General features: G+C 40.7%; 2 protein-coding genes across 3 annotated transcripts in view; one reads left to right on the top strand and one right to left on the bottom strand.

The window, feature by feature from the left end:
* Positions 1-15,616, bottom strand: part of EML5 (EMAP like 5) — a 160,189-nt gene extending 144,573 nt beyond the window's left edge. For both annotated transcript variants that reach the window (XR_003795831.1, XM_029237319.1), the window contains exon 1: positions 15,420-15,616. Coding sequence is in view for 1 of the 2 variants with exons in the window: in XM_029237319.1 (XP_029093152.1) it covers positions 15,420-15,616 (197 nt within the window). In the remaining variant the exon portion in view is untranslated. The remainder of the gene's footprint in view (positions 1-15,419) is intronic.
* LOC114903933 (WAS/WASL-interacting protein family member 1-like) lies at positions 15,615-16,292 on the top strand. Its single transcript, XM_029237157.1, has one exon. It carries the CDS (start codon positions 15,615-15,617, stop codon positions 16,290-16,292), a length of 678 nt encoding a protein of 225 aa, XP_029092990.1.
* Positions 16,293-24,851: the final 8,559 nt, after the last annotated feature.

A 24,851-nucleotide genomic window follows, 5' to 3' on the forward strand; every position in this document is an offset into this window, starting at 1 on the left:
CTGCATCAGCAGGCGGACTCTCAACCACTGCACCACCAGGGAAGCCCATGCAGCTTAATCTTCAAAAAAAACAAACAACCCAATCAAAAAATGGGCAGAAGACCTAAATAGACATCTCTCCAAAGACGACATACAGATGGCCAAGAGGCACATGAAAAGCTGCTCAACATCACTAATTATTAGAGAAATGCAAATCAAAACTACAATGAGCTATCAACTCACACCAGTTAGAATGGGCATCATCAGAAAATCTACAAACAACAAATGCTGGAGAGGGTGTGGAGGAAAGGGAACCCACTTGCAGTGTTTGTGGGAATGTAAATTGATACAGCCGCTATGGAGAACAGTATGGAGGTTCCTTAAAAAACTAAAAATAGAATTACCATATGACCTAGCAATCCCACTACTGGGCATATACCCAGAGAAAACCATAATTCAAAAAGACACATGCACCCCAATGTTCATGGCAGCACTGTTTACAATAGCCAGGTCATAGAAGCAACCTAAATGCCCATCAACAGATGAATGGATAAAGAAGATGTGGTACATATATACAATGGAGTATTACTCAGCCATAAAAAGGAACAAAACTGGGTCATTTGTAGATAACGTGGATGGACCTAGAGACTTTCATACAGAGTGAAATAAGTCAGAAAGAGAAAAACAAATATCGTATATTAATGCATGTGTGTAATCTAGAAAAATGGTACAGATGAACCAGTTTACAAGGCAGAAATATAGACACCGATGTAGAGAACAAAGGTATGGACACCAAGGGGGGGAAGTGGGGGTGGTGGTGGTCATGGTGGTGGGATGAAATGTGAGACTGGGATTGATATATATACACTAATATGTATAAAGTAGATAACTAATAAGATCCTAAGATAACTATAATAAAAAATAAACAAATTTTTAAAAATGCAATACCATTACATTAGCACCAAAAATTGAAATACTTAGGTATAAATCTAACAAAATAGATACAAAACCTATATGAGGAAAACCACAAAACTCTGATGAATGAAGTCAAAGAAGAACCAAATAAATGAAGAGATATTCTATGTTCATGGATAGGAAGACTCAGTACCACCAAGATCTCAGTTCTTCCCAACTTACCTGCATGTTGGAGGAGGTCATTGAGAGGACATGACCACTGGTTGATCTGAGAAATGGACCCAGGCAATCAGAGGCTCCTTACCCTCTCCGTGGGATGTCCATTCTGCCCACTGTTCTCATACAAGGAGCCACTTCAAGGACACAGCCTTGAGAAAGTAATGTGCTATTGAGACCATCTGGACTATATACATGACTGAACCCCATTAAGGTCTCTAGATAAATGCTTAAGATTCTGGCGGGTGGGTACGAAGATCTACTTGTCACGCAGCTGCCCAAGACATGCCTTGTATGTAAGTTCCCTTGTTTATTAAAACTGCCACCTTCCAAACTGGAGTGGTCTGCCTTTCTTCAGTCCCTCATTGCCCTCTATGTATGGGGGCCAGTTCAGAATTTCACTCAGGGAACTCGTGAGGTTGTGAACCAACAATGCAATCTCAATCAAAATCCCAGCAAGTTATTTTATGGATATCAACAAACTGGTTCTAAAGTTGACATGGAGAGGCAAAAGACCCAGAAAAGCCAACACAATATTGAAGAGGAAAAACAAAGTTGGAAGACTGACACTACCCAACTTCAAGACTTACTATGAAGCTATAGTAATCAAGACAGTATGGTACTGGGGGAGTGGCCAAGATGGCAGAGTCAGAAGACCCTGAGCTCACCTCCTCCCATGGCACACCAAAATTACAACTATTTACACAGGAACTATTGATGAGAAAGAAGGGAATACTAGCAGAAAAGATCTTCTACAACTAAATATACAATGAAGGAACCACAATGAGATGAGTAGGAAGGGTGGAGATGTGGCAGAGTCAAGATCCACAATCCCAGGTGGATGACCCACAAACAGGAGGATAATTACAACTGTAGAGGTTCAGCCCAAGGAGCCAGTGGTCTGAGCACCATATCAGGCTCCCCAGCCTAGGGGCTTCTGCACTGGGAAGATGAGCCCCCAGAACGTTGGCTTTGAAGGCTAGTGGGGCTTACTTTTGGGAGAGCCAGAGGATTGTGGGAAGAGACTCCACTCTTAAAGGGCACACACAAAATCGCACACACTTCAGGAGGACCCAGGGCACAAGCAATAATTTGAAAGAAGCCTGGGTCAGACTGACCTACTGATCTTGGAGAGCCTCCCAGAGAGGCAGAAGGCAACTGGAGCTTATCTTGGGGACAAGACAAAGGTAGCAGTCATTTGGGGGAGGCTGTTCTACTACATGGACGCTGGTGCTGGCAAACACCATTTCTGAACCTTCCTTCTAGCTTATTAGTGTCAGGACCCAACCCTACCCACTAGCCTTTCAGCACCAATACTGCAATGCCTCAGGCCAAGTAACTAGCTGAGCAGAGACACAGCCCCATCCACCAGCAGGCTTGCTGCCTTAAGTTCCCCTGAGCCACAGTCACCCTGGGACCCAACACTGTTTACCAGAGGGCCTGGGACCCGGCCATGCACACCAGTGGGCAGCACTAGCCCCAGAACCAGCCTCACCCACCAGAGGATAGGCAACAGTCCCAGGATACCCTGGGCTCTGGCCCCAGCCACCAGTGGGCAGAAACACAAACTCTGGGACCCCCAGCTCTGCCCACCCGTGAACAGGCACTAGCCTGGAATCCCCTGGGCCTCTGCCCTACCCAGTAGCAGGCCGACACCAGCTCTGCAACACCTAGGCCTTGCAGCCAGAGACCCCAGGACCTAGCCCTGCCACCAGCTGACTGATAGCAGCTCCAAGACACTCTGGACCCCTCAGCCAGCTGTCCCAGGATCTAGCTCCTCTCACCAGTGGGCCAACACAAGCTTTGGGACACCCCAGACCCTGAAGCCAGCTATGTCTGGAACTGGCCCCACCTACCTGCAGGCCGACACTATATCTGGAAGACCCCAGCACCATACCCACTCCAGAACCCAGCTCCAACCACCAGTGGGCTAGCACTAGCCCCAGGACCACTGGGCCACAGTCAGCAGCCTCATGACCCAGACCTGCCCACCAGTGGCCAGCATCCTCTACACAAGGCAGTGCCTGGCAACTAACTGGAGTGTGGGCCAGCCACACCTACCAGACTCCCATAGTAGTCAGTGTGCCACAAGACAAGGACCCACACAGCCCACACAGCAGGCACCCCTAGAGCATACAGCTCTGGTGACCAGGGGGGATTGTGCTGTTGGGGTGCAGAAGAACTAAGTGACAGGAAATAGGCAATTTACTTTATAGAGAGTTCAAAGTAGTAACTGGGTGAACAGAGTGAGAAGTTAAAAGTTTCTAACAAAGAGTTTAAAAATATAAAGAAAAACCAAGCAGAGCTGAAGAATACAATAACTGAAATGGAGAAATACACTAGAAGGAATCAACAGATTAAATGATACAGTGGAATGGATCTGTGAGCTGGCAGACAAAGTGGTGGAAATCACTTAAGCTGAACAGAAGAAAGAATAAAAAGAAATGAGGACAGCTTAAGAGACCTCTGAGACATCAAGCATACTAACATTTGAATTATAGGGGTCCCAGAAGGAGAAGAAAGAGAGAAAGTGGCAGGGAACATATTTGAAGATATAATAGCTGAAAACTTCCCTAACCTGGAGAAGGAAACAGACATCCAGGTCCAGGAAGCACAGAGAGTCCCACAGAGAATCAATCCAAAGAGGACCACACCAAGACATAAAAATTAAAGATAGAGAATGTTAAAAGAAGCATGGGAAAAGTAGCAATTTATGTACAAGGGAACTCCCATAAGGCTATCAGCTGACCTTTCAGCAGAAACTCTGTAGGCCAGGAGGGAGTGGCATGATATATTTAAAGTGATGAAAGGGATAAATCTACAACCAAGTATACTCGACCTGGTAAAGCTTGTGTTCAGATTTTATGGAGAGACCAAAAGTTTTATGGACAAGCAAAAGCTAAAAGAGTTCAGCACCACTAAACCAGCTTTACAAGAAATGTTAAAGGGACAACTCTAAGTGAAAAAGAAAAGGCTACAACTAGAAAGATGAAAATTGTGAAAGGAAAAAAATCTCACTGGTAAAGACAAATATACAGTAAAGGTAGTAAATCAGCCATAGTAAGAAGATTAAAAGACAGAAGTCATAAAATCATCTATATCTGCAATAAGTAGTTAAGGGATACACAAAAGATATAAAACAAAAGATGTAAAATATGATGTCAAAAACAGTAAACATGCGGAGGGAGGGTAAAAATGCAGGGTTGTTAAAGTGAGTTTGAACTTAAGAGATCAGTAACTTCAAGTAATCATACATACACATGCGCGCACACACACACATGCACAGAATGCTATGTACAGTGTGGGGAATATAGTCAATAACTATGTAGTATCTTTGTGTGGTGACACATATTAACTAGACTTATCATGGTGATCATTTTGAAATGTATAGAAATATCAAATCACTATGTTGTGTAACAGAAACTAACATAGTATTGCAGGTCAATTATACTTCAAAAACAAACAAACTCACAGAAAAAGAGATCAAATTTCTGGTTACCAGAGGCGGGGGGGTGGGGGGGAATTGGATGAAGGTGATCAAAAGACACAAACTTCCACTTATAAGATAAATAAAACTTAATAAAATTTGAAGGAAAAAAAGACAATATGGTATTTGCAAAAGAGTAGACAAAATATATCAATGGTACAGAATACAGAGCCCAGAAATAGACCCCTATAAATATAATCAACTGATCTTTGACAAAGGAGCAAAGGCAATACAATGGAGCAAAGATAGTCTCCTTCAACAAATAGTGCTGGAACAACTGGACATCTACATGTAAAAAGTGAATCTAGACAGAGACCTTATACCTTTCACAAAAATTAACTCAAAATGAATCAGAGACCTAAATGTTAAACTGTAAAATTCCTGGAAAACATAGGAGAAAACCTAGATGACCTTGGTTTTGGTGATGCCTTTTTAGTTGTAACATCAAACACAGGATCCATGAACGAAATAACTGATAAGCTGGACTTCATTAAAATAAAAAACTTCTGCTCTGTGAAAGACAATGTCAAAGACAATTGTCAATCCAGACAATACAATATTATTCAGCACTAAAGAAATGAGCTATCAAGCCAAGAAAAGGCATGGAGGAACCATAAATACATATTACTAAGTGAGAGAAGGCCATCTGAAAAGGCTACATACTATATGACTCCAACCATATGACATTCTGGAAGAGGCAAAACTACAGAGTCAGTAATTACATACACTACCATGCATAAGATAGATAGCTAGTGGGAACCTGCTACAAAGCACAGGAAGCTCTGCTCGGTGCTCTGTGATGACCTAGATAGGTGGAATGTGGGGGTGGGAAGGAGGTCCAAGAGGCAGGGGATATATGTATACATATAGCTGCTTCACTTCACTGTAGAGCAGAAACTAATACAACACTGTAAAGCAATTACACTCCAATTTAAAAAAAGGAAAAAAAAATCAGTTGTTGCAGGGAGGGGCAGTATGTGAACAGGCAGAGCAGAGGATTTTTAGGGCAGTGAAAATACTCTGTATGATACGATAATGATGGATATATGTCATTAAACATTTGTTCAATCCCATAGAATGTACAGCACCAAGAGTGAACCCTAAGGTAAACTATAAACTTTGAGTGATTATGATGTGTCAATATAGGTTCATCTTTGGATAAAATGTACCAATCTGGTGAATGATGTTGATAATGGGGAGGCAATGCATGTGTGGGGGCAGCAGAATATAGGAAATCTGTACCTTCCTCTCACTTTTGCTGTAAACCTAAAACTGCTCTAAAAAAATAAAGTCTTAAAGTCTTATGATACATGTATCATAAAGACTTCAAAAAACTAATCTAAAACACAATAGTAATATCTCTAGGTTACAAGACTGTGGGTAAATTTTTTCTCCTTTTTCTATATTTTTCTATTATAAATATGTATCAATAGTTTTTAAAATGTAATAACCACCCTCTAAGAGGGGACCTACCAAACCTCTCATATTCCCTATTATGTCAATTTCAGACTCCTACATGGTCTCTTTGTATGCTGCAAAAATTGTCTTCTGCAGGTGCATGTCAACTTGCAATCTAAATCTAATATCCAGACTCTGGTAAAACTTCTTACCATGTTAGTAGTGCCACCCTCTTTGGTGCTTTGTGTGTTATATACATTGTCCACGGGTTAACTAATAATTAGAAAAGTCACACTGCAACCAGGTAATGATGACCAGTCTGTGGACTCTGTAATTAGTTGTCACCTATGTTCTAAGACTTAAAATAGCCTTCCACTTTCCACTCCTAATTGGGAATTATACCCTGCTTCCTGATCAACCTTAATATCTGTAAAAATATGGACACTGAGGTGGTTAGACCTGGTTACACCATCATCTTGTGGCTAATTTAATATTATCACAATCAACATCATACTGAGTAAAAATTGCAAAATTCTTAGGAGTAACTGCCTGTGGCAATTGTCATTACTCTCCATAGATTGAAATGAATATGTAATGTGAGCTTCCACACCAGAGGCAGTAGTGTCTAGTACTGTATTCCTGACCAGGAAAGAAAGTCCTCTCATAGTAATGAAAAAAAGATAAAGAATGAATGTCCTCTTTGGTTGGGAGGTGAAATAGGTACGTGATTCCCAGGAACAGAAAGAGCAGCAGGATTTCCTCAACAAAGAGACCTATGGCAACCGTGCATCTCAGTTCTTCTAACTGATTTGAGGAACAGGTTATATACACTTCTCTTAACAAAAATTTATTTCTGGGCCTTTAAGTTCAATTAGGTGCTCCTGTTCTGCCACACATTCCATGTTTCCAGCACCCATGACTATGACCTCTCCCTTTCTTGGGCTCCATTGAGAGGTTGAACACCCATCTATACCTTGGCAATGATACAATCCAGAATTCTGACCTCACATCCAACCTCTTTGCTTTGTTTCTATATCCCCAGCCCCTGTATTAAAGTAAAATCAGGTATCTCTCCCTGATTGTGAAGAACAAGGTAACTTTTAGAGTGAAATGAGTTAACACCTCCTACAATCACAACCTCTTATTAGCCAATCCAGCATTATGAGCCACCCATCCCAAAACAAAATTTTTTTTAGAATTTAGTGGTGTTATGATGAATTGAGCCTGCCTGTGGCCTCAAAAACCGCTAGATCCAGGGTCCAATGTCCATCTTCAGTCCCATTGCCTATCCCCTCATTCCAAGAATTTTTTAGTATTTTTCTGCTATGCTTACTAATACAGATGGATATGCATGCCAGTGTTGTAAGGTGGGCACTATATTTCCCTTGATCTTTTAATAATCCAATACACAGAGGGTGATATTGCAGACAGGAAATCCAGGATCTATTAAGCCTTTCATACAAGTTCTTGCTGTCTTTGGCCAATATGGTGATACCATGTGCCACCTTATAATTAGAATAGATACCACTGCAGCCAAGGCAGCTTGTTTACACTGGCTAGGTGTAACCCCTTGCCAGTCCTTATACTGTTTCAGAATATTGATTCATACTGAAGACACAATGGAGGACACTTGCTGGCCTAAAGAGAAGCCAGTCAGCTGTCAGTGGCAACATGCAGTCTCAGCTACCTTGCCCTCACTGGACATGAATCTAGGGTGCTATTTCAACTGTCCTTGTGAATATGTCCACTTTAGAATTTCATAGAGGGGGGATGATCTGTCCTTCTGAGGGGCGTTTAGATGCTTCTTCAAATATTAACATACTGGATATTTGGTCTATTTCTGACTGCAGATCCTGGTTCCAAAATGGAAATTTATTAATGGACAATCTTGGGCTTTCCATGGTCCAAATCATTGGCCCAAACCCACTACAACTGATCTAGGAGTCTGCTGAAATCAACACCTGGGGCGTGGAGTTACACCTCAGTTGGTACCATCCAGGATGCACATAATTTTGCCCATTAAGTGAACCTTCCAGGTCCCCAGTGAGTAAGCATCTTTCTGGACTGATGACGCAAGGTATCTGTCTTTTCATGTTTTCAGCCACTGATGACACTGGGCAGATCCATTAATGGAAAACAATACAAAGGGTTGCTTCTTTTGATAAAAAATCTCCAAATGGACCTTAGGTAATAGGCCCAAATTTTTAAAGGGGTCTCAATACTTGGTAAATGATCAATATTGTGATATAATGCATATATAATGTGATATAACGCATATATAATGTGATATAATGCATAAATGAATAAATTTGGGTAGGCCCTGAGTTTTTTGAGTTTGACTTCCCAACCCACTACCATGGATTACTTCTATATCTAGAGCAGTGGTTTTCCACCCTGGCTGCTTATTGGAATCATCTAGGAAGCTTAAAAACAGAAGCAAACAGCAACAAAGAAACTATACCTGAGACCCACCCTAAATAAATTAAATGGAAGTTTCTAGGGATGAGACTCAGCCGTTGGTGGTTTTATTATGTTTGCTTTAACTCTCCAAGTAATTCTAATATGCAGCCAGGTTTGAAAATCAAGAATCTAGAGCAATGGTTTTCAAACTTTAGAATACATCAATATCACATGTAGGTGATTAAAGTAGATTGCTGGGCCCCCCATCTAGATTTTCTGATTTGGTCTGGGGCGAAGCTCAAGAATTTGCATTTCTAACACCTAGTTAAGTGCGAATGCTAGCATTAGCAGGTGATACTAATGCTGCTGGTTAAAGGACCACACTGAAAACCACTGATCAAGAGTGTGCTTTTCAAACTTTGATATTAAAACCCACAACTTTAATATTTTAAACCCAAAACATTACCTGAGAACGTTGTTAAAATTCAGAGTCTAATCCAGTAGGCCTGGGGTAGGGTTTGAGACCTGCATTTCTTGCTGGTCTAAGGACCACATCTTTGAACAGCAGGGATCTAGAGCTGCCATTTTTTAAATAACCAGGCAAACTAGAAGCTGCTGGAGCAAATCTTCAAGGAGGCCAGTTTTGCATACTAATAATGACATGACTCATTTTGATGACTTCTTTCTTTGTTCCCTGATCACCTGAACATACACAGTCTCCTGGACAGTCTCGTGATTACAATGTAATTATTGCAAAACAGCCAACATCTCCACTAACGTGAAGCTCTACTCACCTTACTTGATACAGCTGATCACTTCCTTCTCCCTGAAAAACTCTTTTTACTTGACTTCTATGACCCCACACTCTCTTGGTCTTCCTCCTGCCTCTCTAGCCACTTTTTTGTCAGTTCTTTTTCACCTCCCCTATATTTAAATGTTGGAGGGCTGCGGGAATCCATTTTTCAGATTCTTTGTCCATACTCACTCCTTCAGTAGTCTCATCCCGGCTCATGGCTTTAAATACTATCTAGATGCTGATAACACTCAAAGCCCAGAATGCTTCCCTGGATTATAGACATGCATGTTTAACTGCCTAATGTACAACCCCACTTGGTTGTCTATTAGCATCTAAAACAGAACACTTCTAAAACAGCTCATGATCTTCCCTTTCTCCCAAAACAGAAAATTTGCTCCTGCCAGTCTTTGCTAATTCAGTAATTGGCAACTCTATTCTTTCAGGTGTTCTGGCCAAAAACTGCAATCACCATTGACCTTTCTTTTCTGTCACAATTTATACCTGGTCCATCAGTAAATCATGTTGCCTCTATCTTCAAAATATATCTAATCCTTTCTCACTGCTTCCACTGTAACCACTCTGGTCCAAGCCACCAATATGTCTTAGAACAGTCCCCTAAGTGGTCTCTCTGCTTCCATCCTATCCCTCTCCCTCAGTCTGTCATCAAAATAGGAGCCAGAGTGACCTTGTTAAACCATTAACTCAAATTATGTCACTAATTTGATTAAATTGCTCCAATGGCTTCTAATCTCCCTCAGATGGGAAGGCTAAAATCCTCTCAAAAGCCTGTAAGGTCGTACACAATCTGTTCCCACCACCATTACTTCATCAGACCTCATTTCTTTACTACTTTCACGTGAATTCACTGCACTCCAGCCACGCTTTCATATTGTTCCTCAAGCACATGAGGCATTCCATTTCAGGCCTTTTGAACTTGATAGTCCCTTTGACTGAAATGTCCTTCCCTCATAGCCACACAGCACATTCCCTCACCTCCAAGTCTCTACTCAAGTGTTAAATGTATACTTTACAGTGAGGCGTTCCTGGCTACCCTATCCAAACACCTATCTAAACTCTTCCCAGTAGTCTCTATCTCACTTTCCTGTTTTTTCTTAGCCCTTACATACTATATATAGATAGATATACACACTATATATACAAAAATAATAGATAACATGTATATGTACACACTATATACATATTTATTATGTATATAAATATGAAATTTACCTTGTTTATTATCTCCCCCCAGTAGATACAGGTTCCATGAGGGCTGGGAATTTCACCTGCTTGGTTCACCACTATAACTCTAGTGCTAAAAATAGTCCCTGGTAAATACTAATAGGTGCTCAATAAATATCTGCTGAAAGAATAAGTAAAGCAAGAAATACCTATTTTTACACTAAGATGTGTCCCAGACACCAATTAAGAAAGTGTCTTAAGGGACTTCCCTGGCAGTCCAGTGGTTAAGTCTTCGCTTTCCAATGCAGGGGGTGCAGGTTCGATGCCTGGTCAGGGAGCTAAGATCCCACATGCCTCGGGGCCAAAAAACCAAAACATAAAACAGAAGCGATATTGTAACAAATTCAATAAAGATTTTTAAAATGGTCCACATTAAAAAAAAATCTTTAAAAAAAAAGAAAGTGTCTTAAGAAGGTGGGTATAACCAATTGTGGCAAATGATGATGATAAATCAAATAAGGTTAGAACAGAGAATTGACCACTGGATATAGCACTGTGGAGGTCACTGGTGACCTTGACAAGAGTTGCTAGGGTGAAACAGAATAGAGCTAAGACTGAATGGGAGAAAAAGAACTGAAGATAGTACAAACAACTTTTTCAGATATTTTCTCTTAACATAAGACGATTCCATATGATGTTACCTCGTCTCAAAATGCTATGCCTTCACTCATTTCTTCTGATGACGACTTCTCTGTTTTCCTTAAAGATCCAGACAGCTTAGGTATTCTATTCACTAGGTAACATCACTGTAACTGTTATGTGCCCATGTACATACCACTATCCACAGTACACATAGTATTCTAAGTGATTCTTTACTTGACTGATAGTGTCTTAAACTCCTAATACCTTAAAGCTGGGATCCTTCCACAAAGATGTTCAATAAATATTTCTTTGATGAGTGAAAAGACCTTGAAAGAACAGTAAGCTAATAGTTTCTAAGAAACTATTCTTATTTCTTAATAGTTTCTAAGAAACTATTACTTCTTAATAGCTTCAAAGAATTTATTTACCATGTTTTCCTTAATTTATATCCAAATATATTTTACTAGTTATCTATATATTAGACACTATAAAATAATAAAGGAAAAGTTATTATAACACAAATGTAAAATTTGTCTTTTCCCCAAGTAAATAATAAAGATACATTAAATGTACATTTATGACAATTTGAACTATTATTCTGGATAATTCAAACCTTTGACTGAAAACATCTTAATTTTATCTCTTAAACTGCAGTATTTGAAAAACAACCATAAATATTTTGATATCCAAGTACATAAAGTGAAATCTTACAGAACAGAATTATTAAATAGTCTGTGAAAGTTCAGGTCACCAATTCTAGTTACTTAAACACAGGGACATTTTACTAAATCTGTATATAATCTAATACTTTCTGAAGTATTGCTTCTAGATATTACACAATGCTTAAGAAAATTCTGGTATCAGGTTTGAGGGGAGGGTTTCTACCCATTTCTCAAACTGCTTATTTAAGAATTCTATGCATGCATGTTTTGGGATACAGATTGGCAACGTGTTTCCTAAACAGAATCATCTGGGGCACTGTTTGAAAAACAAATTTCTGGGATCCAGCTCTAGAGGATTCTAGCTTAGCGCATTTGATGAAAAGGCTAGAAACTGGCAAAAAGCTCCTTAAACTGGCAAAAAGCTCCTGATTCTGTTGATCAGTCAAGTTTGGGAAATATTGACCATATATCTGGAAACATTAAGTAGACAACAAGTAGGTTTGCAGCAATTCCTGCCAGACCTTAAAAAGTTGCTACCCTCAACCCATAAACACAAAAAGTACCGATCCACCATGGAGACATCATACATTCTGAAACGCTTTTTCAAGACAATTTTGATTTGTGTTGAATAAATGAAATTTCCATACTATAAATACAGAGCTGTTAAAAACCACTTTTACTAGATTATGATGAAGCTTGATCAGTTTTCTTTCTTCAAAACACCACCTACCACAATTGAAGAGCTACTACACCTTTCATTTTGTCTAAAGGAAAAAAAAGTAGTAACAAAATGCACCAAGCTAACTACATTCCATCAATGGTCTTCACTGGTGATATATGACTTGAAAACTATCAATAACGTTCACTACTTCAAGCACAAACTTGTCAAAAATGTGTTGATGGGTAGTATCTAGAAAAATTAATTTTAAAAGCTATTGTATCCTTTGGGAAGACAGCTGGCAAAAGTTTCAAAATATAGACCAAGCTACAGATGTTCATCGTATATTAAAACTACTAGTAGTCTATTTTATAACTTAGTCTTAAGCCTGTAATAAACACTTAATAACTAGAGAATTTTATCAATATAACTTGGGACACAGGAAAAAAAACCATTAAGAAAGAAAAAGTGACTCTAAAATTCCTGTGTTATTTCTACAGTGAAACTAATTTCTACATAAGTCAGTAATACTGAAATAAATATAACTAAAGGACAAATTACTATATATATATACATACCTAATAAAAAGAAGACAACTACATGCAACGCAGACAAAATGATAAAGTCATGTGGCACCACCATTGGCAATGCTAGATGTAGTAAGATGATAGAACTGGTAAGCAACTGATCATTATCTAGTCTACAACCAATATGGCACCTACACTTTCAAAACCTAAAGACAACGAGTTGCTCATTCTGGTATAGTCAGCTTCAGACGAAGTTATATTCAATTAATATGTTTTACCTAAGTTTCAAGCAAGTATGAAAACAAAACAGATGATAAAAACTATACTTTTTACTAATAAGGCTAACATTACAGCAACAGTTTTCCACCATGCCATCACATTTATGAATATTACATTTTCTGCTGTGACAGAATTGAAAAATTACTGGAGTAGTAACTATATTTGTATTTCAAACACTGAATTGAAACAAATTTGAAAGCTTTGAACATTTTCCTGATCTATTTCACAAACAAGAATGATCTCTACCATTATTGTATGAAAAAAAATTTCCAAAACAGTTTGAGCGATTTCTAAGTTATAGTCTTAGTACTGTACTAAATTTGTGCCACAATTTCAGGATGCTATATATTCAGATTTTACTACCCCATTGAAATTTTCAAGAAAACTTTTTATTGTTATAAATTATTTTAAGGGTGAATCCTTTGCATAAAATCATAAGCTAGTATCCAATTATGACAAAAATTAGAGTAATCTCACTTTTGAAACACGTTGAGATACTACATATATGGTTGTGCAACTATGTATATATTATATACCAAAGGAAGGCAAAGCATCACCTCCTTACAATTTACTAAAACACAATTATAAAAATTCAAGCAGTGTGACATAATATAGCTTCAAATTACTGCTGGAAGAATAAACAAAACATCATTTACCCCATCAAATAAATCATATCTAGTTTCAGAAGATCTTCATACCATATTGCTCTCAACTACCAAGTAGTAAAAACAACAGAAGTGCACCTCAAAATCCTTCACACCTACCTACCCCACCTACTGAATCGAACCTAAGAGACTATCTGGAGGAGGGCTTCAGTCAAGGCTTCTTCAACTATATAAGGCTACTTACTATCCCCTGAACTGTCAGAGAACTAACACATGGAAAAGAAGAGAGAAACTGGAAAGGATCAGGGAAAAAGACAAAGAACTGGGGTAAATTCTACTCTTGGGGTGAATAACAACAAACAACGGAACCCAAACCACCATCTCATTTCCTACTCCACAATCTCGGCTTCTGGTCTCCTTATCTTTACTCCATCTTGCCCTACCTATTGTTTGTCCTAGGCCTCCTTTTCCCTCTTACAGAGCATAAACGTACAGACATGCAAAATAGAAGATCTTCTTTATTTACAGAATTTAAGTGCCAGAGTTTTTTGCCTACAAGACATCAAACCATGATACTGGATATGAAATGCACAATTTAAATCCTGTGGAAAATGGACATGTGGATAAAACTGAGTAACCAAATCCAATCATAGAATCTCTTTTAAAAAACCCGGAAGAAGCAAGCGCGAGTGCGCGCCCACACACACACAAACACACACATAGTCTCAAAATGTTTTAAAACACATTCTCCATCATCAACGACAAATATACTGTGCTTGAGACAATAATCAATGGACAAGAATAATTTCTGCAGCTTTTAACTTTATTTGCCACAAAAGTTCTGCTGAGACACTGACTGATAATTACATTTCAAATACACCGCTCACTAAAGAAATGTAAACAAGCACTGGGACCAACTTTAAGATGCTGCCCACAAAAGAATTAAAATGAAGACAAAACTGTGATTTAAGTCAAAAATACAAAAAGTATATTTATTTAGCATTGCTTTATTGAAAAGGAAACAGAATTGGAAATCAGAATTATTTTTAGCACCTTCTTCGGATCAAACCTATCCCCAAACTGCCTATAGGTGTGCACATTTTAAAGTCCAATGAATTGTCTTAAGGTTGCCAGGGTTTCTTTTCTATCTGCTGATAACAGCAGGGAGTGAAACCTCAACTAATCATTATGGCCAAGAGATGAGAGCCCTCCAGGATGCCATCCTGGGCGCGCTCCCCAGGACCAGCCTAGAGCTTAGGGGACTTTTATCAGTCCTCTACTAGGTAAAGGACTTCCCTCGGGCGCTGTAAGAATTCGTTGAATAAGAAATCAACGAAGGGATTTAAAGGAGTAAAATGCTCCCAAAATAACCTTTCGTACATTTCACAAATTTGATGGAAGAAGAAGGGTACACAGCCAGAAAACCGAGCGCCCAGTGGATAAGCGGACTTGGTGTCACCGCACCGACCGAGAGGGAGAGACTCTAGAACGCGAAGATGGGGAAAGGCGTTTCTCCGGTGTTAACAGGGCGGATTCGGGACCAGATGGCTGTGGGTTTCTCTCCCGGGCGATGCGCCCTGAAGGAGCGGGTCACGGGCACCCAGAAGGACCGGCAAGTGCAAACTCGGCGCGCTGGTGTCAAGGGGACGGCGGCCGCCCCCGCCCCTCCGTACCTGATGATGTCGTCGCTGTGGCCCCGGTAGAACTTCTGCCGGTGCTCCCGCGGGCTGTACACCACGCCGACGCCCGCCACGAAGTACACGATCTCCTTGGCCGCCGTGTAGTAGAGGTTGTTGCGGCACTGGTGGCCCCGGTAGCCGTACACCCACTCCAGCCGCAGGTGGCAGCTCGGGGCGCTCCGGGCCGCCATGTCGGGGCGCCCACCCCGCCGTTCCGCTCGGGCCCGCGGCGGCGGCGGCGGCGGCGGCGGGAGACGGGAGACGGGAGGCGGCGGCGTCCGGGCGAAACAAGCCCTCCCGCGGGCGGCCGGGACTCGCCGCCTGCCGCGTCCTCTAAGCCGCGCCTGGCAGGTGCATGTCGCTTCTCCTGCCGCCGCCGGCGCCGCCTCAGCCCACGGGCGGGAGGAAAACCCTCGCCTCGCGGAACATGCTGAGGGCCGCGGGCGCCGCCGGCCGTCAAGAGGGTGCCGCGCGCCCTCTCTTCGCCCACCTCGGTCGCCTTGTCTCCTCAGGCCGCAGCGCCCAAGCCTTGAGCCGAGCCGAGCCGAGCGAGGGCCCGCCTCCCGCCTCCACGCCTCCGCCGCCGCCCTGGCACCCAGCTCCTCGCCCGGGTCACCTGCGGCGTTCACGTCCCGCCGCGGCCTCGTCCCACAGCCCGGCGGACCCGCGCCGCGCGCCCCCCAACGCCGGAAAACGGCGAGCGCGCAGCCTCGCGCGGCTCCGCCCCCTCGCCGCCGTCGCAGCCAACGCCCGCGCTCGCCCTGCCCAACCCCGCCCCGCCCCTCCCAGCGGGGGAGCGCGAAGGCGCTGGGTGCTCCTTGGGTACCTTTGCCGGGTCGCGGTTCCCGTCCTCTCGCTCTCACCTAACGTCTAGTCCCGCTATCCTCGGCCAGGACCAGCGACCCCAGCCGCCCTGACCGCGTCCCGCTTAGGCCCCGGCGGGACTCTGGGCCACCCTCATTCCCTGCTTCTGGGAGGTCTCGCCCGGGAAGCGCCTGTCTCACAAGGCCCCTGAACCCGGCCAGGGCTACGTTTATGCGCGCAAGAATCAACACTAGGATGTTAACCTCATTTTTTTTTTTTTCCTGATACCTTGTGTGCGTGTGTTTTCTAGCTGCTTCGTAGTGCTCACTATACCAAACATTGAGTGGGAATAAAACCTGACTTCCTAAGCGCACATTTTCTTATTTGTATACGTGACCTCAAAGCTTAAAGTAGAATTTAAATCGTAAAATGACACGCCAGATCCAATTTCTTAAGAAATAGCAGTGGTACCTGAATTTTTTTAATTACTGTTTTGAACACCAATGAACTCGATACTTTTTGCATTGCAGTGATGTTGAAAATGTCTTGAGTCATAATTCTGGAGAATGAGCCTGTAAACACAAGTACTGGGAGCGATGACTTCCTCTGTCAGTTCCCCTCCTCCTCAGTTTTCTAAGTGCCCCCTCTCTCACAGGATTTACCAATACCTGTAAAATAATTTGAAATCCATATTTTAAAAGGTTTTAAATGCAGAATGATAACCATAAGGTTTACAACGAGAAATAATAACTTATAAAATACAAATATGAATCTTTCGTGTCTAAAAAAAATCCGTTTTGATTTCCCTGGGAAATACCAAAACTTGGAAACCTGAGAAAAGCTAGAATAAACTAACATCCTTTTAAGAAGTGTGACTGCACAGAGGTGATGATTCCTAGATGGTACCCATACCTTGCAATGGATGTTACCCAATCTGTGCTTCCTCAAAGATGCAAATTACCAATTTGAGACAAAAGGATACCTTTTCAGTTTTGGTTATGACTTCTAGTCTACATGCAGGAAAGAAGGGCCATTTCAGAGGAAGGAATTTGCATAAATGTCATGAAAAGTAAACTCTGAAGGAGTGAGTAGATTTGGTGAGCTCCACTAGGAAGGCTGAAAGTAGAAATCCAATCTGGTGTAGTTCAGAATAATCATCTAACAGGGTAGTGAGGAGCTATGATGCAGGAAGAACTGACTGTAAGAGATTTATACGATTACCAAGCTTTCAGACATTTTTAAAAGTTTATTATTTTTGCTATTCCCAGAGTGATTAGCTATAAAACTGTCAATAGAAATAATCAATAAACCAATCTATGATAGAAATAGAAAAGAGTTTTATTTGAGCTAAACTGAGGGCAATAGCCTGGGATACACAGATTCAAGAAGCACCTGAATTGTGTTCCACTGGACTACAGAAAGGGGGTGGCGTATAAAGGCAAAAACCATAAAATTACATAAGTTGTTTGTCAAGAATTAGGATGGGAGCTGGCAAGAAGTAAGGGTGCTTGTTAAGCAAGAATTTGTTGGGGTCCGAAATGATTGCAGAATTACAAGGGGAGACCTTGGGACCATTAGACTGTGGCTGGCAGCCGCTAGCAGATAATTATTTTGAGAACGGCTGGTGGTGTCCTTGAGACTGATACTGTTCAGAGAATTCAAGTTCTAAGAAGCTCTGAGTGATGCACAACATATCTGAGACCACATCCACAATGGCCACCCAGCTCCATTTTGGATGCCTGAACCACAGTGTTTCCATTTTGATTTTTAAATGCATTCTTTTCTTTAATGGTTGAAGCAGATGTACAATGCATGTTTAATAGGCCACAAAACAGACTGTTCTAGTTAGCATAAGGTTTAAGTTAAATCATGTATGAGCCAGAATGACTTCCACATACCTCAGTGTGTGAAAATTTCTTCCATCAAAACTCTTGTAATGAGGGCAGCCAAAAATTAGAAGGGGGTGGAGAGCAAGACTGGGGGAAATGTGCCACACTCAACAGCTTGTCTTTGGCTTCTGATAACAAGAATCTTAGCAGAAAGCGAAGAGGAATGCAGATTAGGCTTCTGGCACTTGCCGGGAAGCAAGAAAGAACTCAGGCTTGAGAGGTGGCTCCGAAGCCATAAAAAGGCCTGTGTGGGGTTCCCTGGACAAAGGCACATACAATTTCTCTTTGTCACATGTACGTGTTTTTTAATAAGAATATGTTTTCTAACTCACTACTGAGTTCCTTGAAAACCCCTGGTGAGAAAAAGAAAAAGTTGTGGCTTATTTAAATTTAAGCAGTGAACTTAGAAAAGATGAAATATTTTGTTGCTGACAACTGTGGTACATTAATTACTGGTTACATGTAAATTTTATGAGATGTAGGATAATGAGGAATAAGACATACTTTTCTCTATGTTTCGGGCTTTTTCAGTACAATGTCTTATGGATCCCACGATATATATTTAAGTAGTACGCATACTAATAACAGATTGAAATAATTTATTTTTCTATTATCATATTTTCCATTGCAATTTTTTTTTTCTTTTGTGGTACACGGGCCTCTCACTGTTGTGGCCTCTCCCGTTGCGGGGCACAGGCTCCGGACTCGCAGGCTCAGCGGCCATGGCTCACCGGCCCATCCGCTTTGCGGCACGTGGGATCTTCCCGGACCGGGGCACGAACCCGTGTCCCCTGCATTGGCCGGCGGACTCTCAACCACTGCGCCACCTGGGAAGCCCCCATTGCAATTTTTAATGACCCAAGGGTGGAGTGTGAAGGAAAATCATTCTTAATTAAACCATCCTCAACTGACAACTCAAGACCAAAAGAGACAGCTGAGGCACAAGGGTGGCTAAAAAGTAAAACATTCATGAATATTAGAGAGGAGAAAAAAAAAAACCCTGATTAGTTCTTACCCCTACAACTTTATATATAATCTGTTATTACTAATGTCACATCAAAAAGCTTAATCAAGCTTTTATTGCTAGATGTGATTTCACCATCTGTACCTTTTGAAAGTAATGCAAATAAGGATGCAGGAGAAAGACCCCCAAATTCTACACATCAACAGGTGGGCATTTTTTAGTCATTTTATTTTATTTTATTTTGTTTTATTTTATTTTATTGCCATACGACGTGGCTTGTGGGATCTTAGTTCCCCCACCAGGGACCGAACCCCTGGACCCGGAAGTGGAAGCACGGAGTCCTAACCACTGGACCGCTAGGGAATTCCCTTAGGCATTTTAAATATAAGCTACAATACCCATTGGTAATCTATATCTTGAAACTTGAGTTCCTAGTATGGAGCTTTATATTCCGAACATTTGAAATATTAAAGTTCAAGCAAATAAATTTTTTGCTGGCTACTACTTTTAGCTACCCTCAGGTCTTTACAAAAGAAACAAAAAGCAAAATATATAAAGCATAAAAGCCAAAATTCATGCTATTAATTCTAGCTAGCTAATTCAGCCAACTTATGAATTATAATGATTTTTTAATATGCCGTCCATAAAAATGTTTCTGTAACCATACCTTTAATTAACCTGTTTTACGTACAGAGCATAACATAGTGCCTGACCCTACAGTAGGTATTCCATACATATTTGTCAACCATTAAATACAAAAGAGAATACATGTGTAGTCATAATAAGTTTCCTCTTAGTTTTATTTTGAATAGTTGAAACTTTTGAAAACTTGAACATTTTTCTGATCTTCAATACTGTATTAGTCAGGACTTTTTTAGTTGTATGTTACAGAAACCCACTCAAAATGGCTTAAGATAAAAATGGAATTTTAATGCCGAAAAGGACTGCAACTAGAACTGGTATCTATGCACTTGGATCCTAGGGCTCAAGAGATAACATCAGAACCAGGTCATCAGAATTAACTCAGTTCTGTTTTCCTTTGGGTTGACTCCATTGCCAGATCAGCAAAATAGCTGCTAACAACTCCAGTTCTACCATCTTATTCTCTCAGCAATCCCTGTGGAAAGAGTATTTCAGCAGTTGTCCTGGAAACTCCTTGACTTCAACCCCATGGACTCTGATTGGCTGACTTGAGATACATGCCCATCCTTGGATCCATAGAGTAGTGTCAGGTGCGCTAAGACCACAGGAAGCAGGAGTGGGAGAGGGGTGATTCTCCCAAGGAAAATTGAAGTGGTATTACCAGAATGAGAAGCAATGGATGCCAGCAGTGGCTATCCAGGGCTGACTTAGAACCTTTAGTGTTCTCCAATCTCCGTTTACATAACTAAATACACATGCTATCTAAATTAAAACAAAAACAGGAGTTTGCTAAAAAAAAAAAAAAAAATGCAGCTTTAAGACAAGACTTCTTCTAACCAGCTTGTCACCCCAATGCCCTCCTTTTAAAAAAATTCTGAAGTTAGTCCCATATTTAGGGGAGGCAAAAATTACAGATATTCCCCACCAGTAAACATATTTCCAAATGCCTATTTGATTCCACTTAAAACCATTCAAAATAGGTGTATAATTGAAGTAAAAAAAAAAGTCTCAAACCAAATTATCCTCTTCTACACATCTACACACCTTGCCATCTTCTCTTTCTGTGTTAGCAACTTCAGTATTCCCCCAGTTAGGCAGGTTGGAAAGCAAAGCAGTTTTCTTTGGTTTCTCACCTCCATAATCAGCAAGCCCTTTTGACTCTATTTTACAAATATCCCTAAACTGCATCCCAATCTCTATGTCTACACCCTCCCAATCTTCATTTGCCATTTAACTTCTAATTATCTTTTCCCAAGATTCTGAAACCCGAGTTATCTATAAAGATCATGTATCTGATCATGCCACTCCCCTGTTTCAAGAAACTTTTCTAGAAGCAATGAAGGCATCTTGAGCCTTGAAATATTCCTATCCTTTGACTCAATAATGTCTCATCTAGTTATCTGTCATAATGTAATAATTAAAAATGCAGATCAAGATTCATGTATCAAAACATTTACCATGGCATAATTTACAACAATAAAAATCAGGAAACCTGGGACTTCCCTGGTGGCGCAGTGCTTAAGAGCCCACCTAACAATGCGGGGGACACGTGTTTGAGCCCTGGTCTGGGAAGATCTCACGTGCGCCACAACTACCCAACCTGTGCTCTAGAGCCCGCAAGCCACAACTACTGAGCCCACAAGCCACAACTACTGAAGCCCGCGTGCCTAGAGCCCATGCTCCGCAACAAGAGAAGCCACCGCAGTGAGAAGCTTGCGCACCACAATGAAGAGTAGCCCCCACTCGCCACAACTAGAGAAAGCTCGAGCACAGCAACAAAGACCCAAAGCAGACAAAAATAAATAAATACATAAATAAATTTTAAAAAATCAGGAAACCTAACTGTCCAACCATAGGGAAAACTCTAAGTAAATTGATTCAACCCATATGAAAAATACTATAAAACCATTGAAAATTAGGTTTTCAAATATATTTTGGCAACATTGGAAATTTCGCATAATGTAATATAAAAATTTTTTAAAATCCAGTTACAAAAATGCATTAATATATACAGAATGAGCCCAGTTATAGAATATATTAACAGCTAAAACAAAAGATACCAAATATTAACCGTTTTATAATATGATGGGTAACTTTTACACTTTTATTGGTGTGTTTTCTAAGCTCTTTAAAACATACATGAGATGAGAGAATTTTATTTCTGAGATGGGAAGAGAATTATATTTGTTTGGGAAAAAATACTCGAATGCATGCTTGGCACAGAAAATGAGATCCCAAATGAGTTGAATGTAGGCAGAACTGTTCCTCGTGAGGAATGAGAAATGATTTGTTGCTCCAGGCAGATGAGGAAGGAATGAAATCAGAGAGATGGCAAAGCTGCAAGTTTTGCCATGCAACCCTCTCCAAAGCCTCTCAAAGTTTCTAAACACTGAAATGTTAGTTGTTGTTGTTTTTATTGGAAACTAGAGGAACAAGGCTTCTAATCTAGATTGATGTAGTAGGAAGCAACACCCCATGAAGAGAATTATAAAGTTGCTGGGGAGGCAGTAGGGGAAGCCCAGGATTCTAAGAGGTGGTAAACTTGGGGGTCAAGCCATGTTAAACACTCCAAGTGGCAGGGAAGTCCCAGCTGACATGTCAGTTACACACACCAGTTGCTTCTATAATTAAGAAGAAGTAACAGAAGTAATCTTTAACAAACATTGGGTAGCTTCCAACGGACTATGGAATAAAGGACCATCTCCTCATTGAGACACATGAAGCCTCCAACCTGTTTGCCACAATCATCCCCAGTCAGTTCCTCCCTACCTTGAACTAGCCCTATTAGCTATATTCTGGTCTTCCCTAAAATTAACCAGACATTTCCAAAGCTCCATGCACCCCTGTGTCATTCATGATGTGTATAATCTCAGCTCTCCACTGTCAGCCTGGCAAATTCCTACTGAAGATTTGAGGTCCAGCTCAAATGTACCATCTTCTTATGGATTGAACTGTGTCCTCCCAAAATTATATGTTGAAGTCCTAATCCCCAGTACCTTAGAATGTGACCCTATTTGGAAATAGAGCCATTGCAGATGTAATTAGTAAGATGAAGTCATACTGGAACAGGGTGGGCCCCTAATCCAAAATGACTGGTGTCTTTATAAAAAGGGGAAATTTAGAGAAAGACAAATATTATATGATATCACTTAAATGCGGAATCTGATAAAAATGATACATATGAACTTATTTACAAAACAGAAACCAACTCCCAGATCTCAAAATCAAACTTATGGTTACCAAAGGGGATTCACTTTGCTGTTCACCTGAAACTAACAGAACATTGTAAGTCAACTCTACTCCAATAAAAAATTTTTAAAAATGGTTAGTGGAGGAATTTGGACACAGGCACCAACACAGGGAAAATGTCACGTAAAGATGAAGGCAGAGATCTATATGCCAAGAAATGCCACAACCACCAGAAGCTAGGAGAAAGGTATATAACAGATATATCCCTCAGAGCCCTCGGAAGGAACTAATGTGACCAACACTTTCATCTCAAACTTCTTGCCTCCAGAACTGTGTGACAGTAAGATTCTATTGTTTGTGCCACTCAGTTTGTGGTAGTTTGTTACAGCAAACCAAACAAACTAATACACACCTCTTCTCTGTGGTTTGCTGTGACATCCCCATCCACTCTCCAGAATTAATCAGCTTTCATTTAAGTCCCTAGTACATTATATAAAATCATACATATTTTTTAACATCTTTATTGGAGTATAATTGCTTTACAATGTTGTGTTAGTTTCAGCTATATAACAAAGTGAATCAATTATATGTATACTTATATGCCCATATCCCCTCCGCCTTGCATCTCCCTACCACCTTCCACATCCCACCCCTCTAGATAGTCACAAAGCACTGAGCTGATCTCCCCATGCGATGCACCTGCTTCCCAAGCTATCTATTTTACACTTAGTAGTGTATATATGTCAATGTTACTCTCTCACTTCGTCCCAGCTTACTCTTTCCCCTCCCCATGTCCTCAAGTCCATTCTCTAAGACTGTGTCTTTATTCCTGTCCTGCCCCTAGGTTCATCAGAACCTTTTTTTTTTTTTTTACATTCCATATATATGTGTTAGCACACAGTATTTGTTTTTCTCTTTCTGACTTACTGCACTCTGTATGACAGACTCTAGGTCCATCCACCTCACTACAAATAACTCAATATTGTTTCTTTTTGTGGCTGAGTAATATCTCATTGTATATATGCACTACATCTTCTTTATCCATTCATCTGTTGATGGACACTTGGGTTGCTTCCATGACCTGGCTACTGTAAATAGTGCCTCAGTGAACATTGTGGTACATGCCTCTTTTTGAATTATGGTTTTCTCAGGGTAGATGCCCAGTAGTGGGATTACTGGGTCATATGGTAGTTCTATTTTTAGTTTTTAGAGGAACCTCCATACTGTTCTCCATAGTGGCTGTAGCAATTTACATTCCTACCAACAGTGCAGGAGGGTTCCCTTTTCTGCACACCCTCTCCAGCATTTATTGTTTGTAGATTTTTTGATGATGGCCATTCTTACTGGTGTGAGGTGATATCTCATTGTAGTTTTGATTTACATTTCTCTAATGATTAGTGATGTTGAGCACCCTTTTATGTGTTTGTTGGCAATCTGTGTATCTTCTTTGGAGAAATGCTATTTAGATCTTCTGCCCATTTTTTGATTGGGTTGTTTGTTTTTTGGATACTGAGATGCATTAGCTGCTTGTAAAGTCTGGAGATTAATCCTTTGTCAGTTGCTTCATTTGCAAATATTTTCCCCCATTCTGAGGGTTGTCTTTTTGTGTTGTTTATGGTTTCCTTTGCTGTGCAAAAGCTTTTAAGTTTCATTAGGTCCCATTTGTTTACTTTTGTTTTTATTTCCATTTCTCAAGGAGGTGGGCCAAAAAGAATCTTGTTGTGATTTATGTCATAGAGTGTTCTGCCTATGTTTTCCTCTAAGAGTTTGATAGTGTCTGGCCTTACATTTAGGTCTTTAATCCATTTTGAGTTTATTTTTGTGTATGGTGTTAGGGAGTGTTCTAATTTCATTCATTCTTTTACATGTAGCGCTCCAGTTTTCCCAGCACCACTTATTGAAGAGGCTGTCTTTTCTCCATTGTAAATGCTTGCCTCC

Source organism: Monodon monoceros, unplaced genomic scaffold, assembly GCF_005190385.1.
Source record: "Monodon monoceros isolate NGI ecotype Baffin Bay Population unplaced genomic scaffold, NGI_Narwhal_1 Super_Scaffold_21, whole genome shotgun sequence".
Classification (NCBI taxonomy): domain Eukaryota; kingdom Metazoa; phylum Chordata; class Mammalia; order Artiodactyla; family Monodontidae; genus Monodon; species Monodon monoceros.